The sequence below is a fragment of the Sordaria macrospora genome, chromosome 2 (genome assembly GCF_033870435.1).
Source record: "Sordaria macrospora chromosome 2, complete sequence".
Lineage (NCBI taxonomy): Eukaryota > Fungi > Ascomycota > Sordariomycetes > Sordariales > Sordariaceae > Sordaria > Sordaria macrospora.
In genome coordinates, this window is record NC_089372.1 from 941,897 (window position 1) to 948,344 (window position 6,448).

Consider the following 6,448-nt stretch of genomic DNA (forward strand, 5'->3'; position numbering starts at 1 on the left):
GATTCTGTACTCTTTCTTTCCTTGCCGCTGGCATTCGGGGCATGAGAAAGGTTCAAAGGTCTTTGCGGTGAAATGGACGCTCCGATGGTGTCTACTGAGGTTATCTCGACGAGTGAAGCTTTGTCGGCAGAGAAGACATGTAGAGAGCGTGGAAGCTGCTTCTTTATGTTCGGAGGCTGTTTGCTCTATTTCCCGAGCAATACCTTCTACTTCTCCGTACCTATCGTTCAGATACGCAAAAAGCATTTTCGGTACTGCAAGCCGCTTTTGGGTAGTTTGGTCAGAACCACTGTCGTTCGAATTTGGAAAAACCATTTTTGTAGCGGTGTCGGAAACCGGATCTTTGGGGTTCAAGTATCGACCAATAATTGTTGCTGCAGGTAAACTGGGACCGAAGGAGCATTTAAAAGGATTTGGAGGGGGGGGGTGGCATATCTTCGGTTGACAGGCCACGAGCCCTAAGGGAATCAACTTCAGCGAAGTAGTTTTCTCGAGCTTGCTTGATAGCCAAGTTCGATAACCCCGTCCGTAGATTTCCAATTTTTGCGGTAAGTTGCTTTACCTCTCTATTGTCTGCAGAGAGTTTAAGCTCTTCCCGGAAGTGACGACGCTGTGCGCGAAGTGCTTTCATATCCTCGCGATTTTCAAACGTTTCTAGCATAGCCACTGTCGGATAAAGCGGTGCTTTGTCATCCCTACGCAAGGATGCGGAGGCCAGTAGCTTGAATAGCTTGGAATCGTCTTCAGATGTACTATCGAAAACGAATGACATCAAATTGTGTGGAATATGCCTCGCTTGGTAAGAGGTTTCGAATGTTTTTGTGTTATGGCTCAGGATATGGTTTCGAATAGCGGATGTAAGGGAACCTTGTGTAAAAATTGTAAGCAAAATAGTAAGGGAAACAGGTAAAAGTTCCTTACCATCAATTTTATTTCCACCGCCGATTCGCAGCGCATAGGGGCGGAGAGTGTTTCTGTTCCCCGCTACCAACCATGTCCGGTTCCAAAGTTCGAGAAATCTGTAGTACTTTAAGGGAAAGATAGGCTTTTCCTGCATCCCATCCTTCCACCTAAGTTCAATGCAATCAACATCTTCCAAGTTTGGACGCTGAAGTAATTCGTCGAAGGACGAAAACTCTGTTTCGAAGGCATCATCATGTAGAGCTTGAATAGCTACAAACGTAACTAAACAAACGATCTGGCATGGTACCATAGTAGCAGAAAAGGTCACCCTAGAAAAACGTTAGTTTGGATCAACGGTTAAAGGCAAGAATACATACACATCTGCCCCCTTATCAATTTTGTTAGCCGATAGCTTGTTTTGATTGATCGTGATCTCAGCAACAAGCCTTGACTGCTTTGTATCCGGGTCGCGAACGACAAGTAGCTTGACTTGTCGATAAAGCATGTTCTCATAAGTGCCGGGCCGAAAGCCAATGCTTCCTATAAGCACCAATGTATGAAAGGCAAGCCGATGTCTAGGAGCACAAGGTATATCGGCTGCGCGTTCCCACAAAGTGCTAAGAATAAGCAGAACATCGTCTGTTGTGGCTTCGGTTTTTTCAAATGTTTGTCTGCATGAGAGGTTGGACTTTTGTGCAAGAGTTGATTGGATCCACTGTGAGAAGAAATGTCAGTACACAGTATTGGTATAGGTAAGGAGGGAATCTACCTGGATAACCTCTCCACGGGCCTTCCCACGGTTGCCAAGCAATCTCCATTGTTCGGAATCTTCGTCTGAATCTTCATTCGAATCTTGATCCCTTCTCTTCGCGAGCACTACAGCATCAGCTTGAGCTACTATATGCTTCCATAAAGCAATAATAGTCACTACTGACTGAACTGTTGGTACCTGCTTCTGTTCCTCGGGCCCGTCTATATACAGACGCCTACATTTTGCATAGCGTGTATAGTCGGCCAGAAAGCTCTTGCAGATAGCAATGGCCTTTTTCTTGTTTTGGCACACGCCAAACCAAACCTTATCAGCCTCTTTTGGTGTTAATTGTAACACATCTGTGACAAATCTAAAAAGCGTTAGTACGCAATATTAAAAAGAGAAAAATGATAAGGTACATACCTATTCCATAGACGCCACGCGCGTTCTCGCTCGGCTTTGGTCTTCTTACAAAGCGAACGCTCATGTGTTGTTACCGTAAATTCGTCGACGTCAGCAAATGCTCTTCTTTTCCGTTCTTCGACGTCGCGTTCAGTCGGCGGTATCGGCGGTTTTCGTAGCTCCATCCCTTCCGTATTGCACATGGATGGAGTGTGATCGGCACCGTGAGACTCAAACAATACCCTCTCAAGCTGCAATGGCTTACGAGCTCAGCATGTTTGGGAGGAGAAATCAATTAGAAAACTCGGAAGGAGGGTTTCATATAAAAGCCAACGCAACCCTCGCAACGTAGGGGCCGTAATTCATGCGGTAGAATCAACGGGGAAGAATGGATATACAATGAATGCAATTAGAAGGGGACAGAAGTGTGCTTGTTTGGTTCAGTCAGAAATCTGAGGGTAAAGACGCAATATATATCTTGAGGCCCTTCTAACTCGCCTGAAGTGATATACGTACGGAGAAAAGTGTTTACCAAAGCCAACCACACCTCCCAAAAGCCAACCACACTTCCCAAAAGCTAACCACACCTTCCAAAAGCCAACGATTAGTGGCTTATTTATGGGAGAGCGGACGGGATCCCGAGTTTTCCACCATCTATGGCCGTACGTATGTGCTTCGTTTGTCCGGAAGACGCGCATATGGACAAAGATGGAAAGCGACGGTGATGGGAGAAGGAGTAGGTGATTGTGAACAAGACACTGCATCATATACTTCTACTGCCTTCTGTAGGACCGCGATCAAGTGGTGAAAAGAATGAGGAAACAGACCTGAAGAGCTTGAGATTCCTCTACCACACCTATAATCATCGTGTTAGTTACGATCCAATAAGGTTACGTATATATGCAGCCAAGTAGAGTTGCGGCGGGAGGCCGGTGATGGCCTCAAATCAGCCAAGTAGAGTTGCGGCGGGAGGCCGGTGATGGCCTCAAACCAGCCAAGTAGAGTTGCGGCGGGAGGCCGGTGATGGCCTCAAACCAGCCAATTAGAGTTGCGGCGGGAGGCCGGTGATGGCCTCAAACCAGCCAATTAGAGCTGCGGCGGGAGGCCGGTGATGGCCTCAAACCGCGCAGCGGCGCACATTGAAGAGTGTAACGGGTCTGGCGCCCAGTACTGGCATCTGGCATCTGATTGGCCAGACGACCATTCTGCACCCGAGCGACCGTGCCGTACCGGCAATGGAGCGGCAGCCCCAGAACGCTCGGGCTGTCTCGACGCCAAGAACACCACCTTGATGCCTGAAGCATCCAGACAGCCGCGCACGGCCTTATAAGGTTGGCCAGCTAGACCTGCCCTACGGGCTGGTCTTTCTTTCCTTCTTGTCTTCGTAGAACCTTAATTGATTCTCATTGGCCAGCATCTGCGTCACGCTCTGCTGTCCCCTTACAAAGAGCATTAGTATAACGGAAGGCCTCCTCAGGGCTTACGAATACATGAGAGGAAACAAGTAAAAGGACCCATTGTCACTGGTATAGTGGGCTTGGCCTCTGCGTTGAAATGGAGCAAAAACCACACCAATAACGAAGGGAGCCTACACCACACGAAAACGTATGGCGAGGAGCAGATCTGTTGGTTAGTTTCTCAACAACAAAGGGTTTTTCACTTAACGGTTCAGAGGGACGATTTTTTTCTGGAAAATGAGTGTCTTGTCTTGAGGAAGGAGTCTTGCCTGCCTGCTTCTAAAAAGAGAGGACGGAGTCCTCCTTTTATCTCCGAAAAAGGGTCCCCAGGCTTCCGAATCAAGGCTGAGGTGCAGATCTGCACCCCCTATCTAACAAGTACTCAGACAATACTTCAACAGACAAAACACCCCAAATCACTAGATGGCATGACAGAGGAATTCCCGGCACTTTTCATAAACTCGATTCATGAATCAGCAACCATAGCATCCCCTCCGCAGTCAAGACGTTCCTTCCTCAAAGCTACGATGCCTCGATGACTGCGCTCGTAGTTCCAGACGACTTTCAAGCGACACGGAAAGGCGGAGATTAGGGAAGGTCCAAGGACCAAGAGCAGTCTTGCCCTGTACCTCTGCTGTATAGTGGATATCAAATCATCCTTGCTTGGCGCCAAGCAGATGCTGCTGAGTGTCGACATGTCGATAGGTCACCATATCTCCCGCATTTCTCCACGGTGTGAGAGCGCAGCTCGAAGATAGACTAGAGAAATAGACGTTTACTAATGACGCAGACGCCCTCGCTACACTTTTGAGGCCATCATCGATCATCCACACGATACTCTCATCTGGAACCGAGTCGACGAAGCCATCATCAACTCCAGACCGTCCCCAGAAATACGAGCCTCTTCTATCCACCAAAACCCAATGGTTGCGCAACAAGATCCCGGACTATAGCAGCCAAGCTTGGAAGGAAACTCTCGGTTGCCCTCCGCCATCCACAGCAAAGACAACCCCGTTCCACCAGTCACGCCTTCGACCCATTTCGGGGCTCTTTTCCCGACCGCTAGTGACATAGGGGCAAGCGGCGGAAGCCACCGCAGCTAGCCACATTCTTCTGGAGCTCAACCATTCGCCTCTGGTCGCCAGTAGGGTCAATGGAAGCCGGCTGCAGAGCCCAGTCAAGAAATTCGTTGGTATAGTTTGGTGTGAACTCTGGGCCCAGGACCTGAAGTCGTTGACCATATTTGGTGACCTTGGCCCAGTCGCGCTCGACGTTCTTGAGGTCCTCGGAGAAGTATGCGTAGCTGCGCTCAAAGATCTTTCTGTTGAGCTCAGTGCCCATAACAGGCTTGAAGTCAACATACTCCTTCCACGCAGCGTGCGGGTTTGCCAGGACAAAGTCAGTCGCTTTCTTGACGGCGCGCATGAAGGCCCGAACCTTGTCCGGATTCTGCGCGATGAAGGTCTCATTGCCGATGTAGAGAATCGAGCAGAAGCAGCAGCATCCGAGTTCCGCGAGCTCGTCAATGCGAAGCATCTGGACGTCGGCCTTGTCCCGGCCCTGGGTAGCAAGCCAATCCTCCAGCTCAACCATCTGCACGTTCTCTAGGCCGATGCCGGCGTCAATATCCCCCTTGATAATGGCACCGGAGACGTTCATGCCGCAGCGGACGGCGGTGTAATCGGCGGGAGTCAGGCCGTAGTGCGAAGTGAGCTCATCGATCTGAATCTTGCCAAACTCGCCGACGTAGCCGATACGCTTGCCCTTGAGGGACCTAAAGTCGGCGGTGATTCCGGAATCCTTGAGGTAGACGACGCCGGTGAAGGGTTCGTCCAGAAGGCTGCCAATCGAGAGGACAGGGAAGTTACGGGCTTTGGCCTGTTTGAAGTATTAGCACTTGACCATCTTGTGAGCAATCCCCGGCTGAGGGTTGCGAATCTTACAGCAAGAGTGTGAATCATGGCCTTGAAACCAAGGTCAACTTTGCCGCTGCCGATAATTTCGGTTACGTCCTGCCATGCTCTGTTAGCCAGTGCCCGGGAACTGGCACATTGAGACCGCATGAATTACGCTGGGGTCGTTGGGCTCCAGGAGAGCCACCTGGATGCCCTCTTCTTTGAAGAACCCTTTGGCCTGGGCAAGGTAAAGCGGTGCATGGTACGGCGTAGCGTGCCTGTATTGCGTCAGCGGTTGACACGACAAGCTTCGGCATACATGAGTGATTGGAGCTTACCAGTTGGTGAGGAAAGTTATCTTATCCGCAGACATGTTGGCGCAACACGAGCAAAGCTGCGAAAGATTAGTTGATCTTCAATAAGAGGGGAAGGGGTCCCAAGAAGCCAATCCTTTCGCTGGTATTATCCAGATCAAGTTCGCCGGTATTTCTCAGACCAATAGGTACCGCCGCAGTTGGCCCATCGTATCAAACCCATTCAAGACCTTTGAATACAAGGCATGAAAGAGCGATAAGAGTGAACGAACTGTGGCGAAACCAACATGGACACCCGGTAGCTGTCTTGTCTACTTTACCTCGATCCTGGAGTTCCCATTGTAATAGGTGTTATGGCTTTTCGGACGCTGGTCGCGTACCAATGGTATAGCAGAGTCAACTGTCGATACGGACTGATTCAGGAGCGGAATGTCGAGTTGTTTGGGGGGAAAAGGCAAGGTTACCCCTCAATGCGGGTGCTCGAGTTATATACGTAGCTTCCATACTACCCCCGATATCGGGCCACGACTGATATGCAGTGGGCAAAGGCGGATGACGCCATTGCCATAAAGACGAGTGGTGGAAGAATATCGGTGGGACGTCGGCGTGCCGTCCCTCGCTGTTTCATCATGGCGGGGCACTAATAGCCGCTTTCAGGATCGCCATCCGATTCTCCCCGTGTCCTGAGCGATGTGGCCTTAGCGTTTGCCTTTACGTACTGACTCA

The 6,448-nt window shown here is 50.0% G+C and overlaps 2 protein-coding genes across 2 annotated transcripts; both read right to left on the reverse strand.

The window, feature by feature from the left end:
- Positions 1–1,243: 1,243 nt before the first annotated feature.
- On the reverse strand, positions 1,244–2,241 carry SMAC4_13206 (uncharacterized protein; the record flags this gene model as incomplete). Its single annotated transcript, XM_066091314.1, has 3 exons — positions 1,244–1,618; positions 1,673–2,024; positions 2,078–2,241. 3 exons carry the CDS (start codon positions 2,239–2,241, stop codon positions 1,244–1,246), a joined length of 891 nt encoding a protein of 296 aa, XP_065946009.1.
- A 2,039-nt stretch (positions 2,242–4,280) lies between these two features.
- Positions 4,281–6,165, reverse strand: SMAC4_07852 (uncharacterized protein). Its single transcript, XM_003346327.2, has 5 exons — positions 6,103–6,165; positions 5,747–5,802; positions 5,584–5,686; positions 5,457–5,525; positions 4,281–5,391 (listed from the first exon to the last, which is right to left on the reverse strand). The coding sequence occupies exons 2-5, from the start codon at positions 5,779–5,781 to the stop codon at positions 4,576–4,578; spliced, it is 1,023 nt and encodes a 340-aa protein (XP_003346375.1). The 5' UTR covers positions 5,782–5,802; positions 6,103–6,165; the 3' UTR covers positions 4,281–4,575.
- Between the last annotated feature and the right edge of the window lie 283 nt (positions 6,166–6,448).

Coding starts and splice junctions, on each gene's coding strand:
- SMAC4_07852 (XM_003346327.2), bottom strand. CDS start 5,781: ATGTCTGCGGATAAGATAACTTTCCTCACCAACTG. Junction 5,687..5,746: donor ATAACTTTCCTCACCAACTG/GTAAGCTCCAAT, acceptor GACGCAATACAG/GCACGCTACGCCGTACCATG. Junction 5,392..5,456: donor CCATGATTCACACTCTTGCT/GTAAGATTCGCA, acceptor TACTTCAAACAG/GCCAAAGCCCGTAACTTCCC.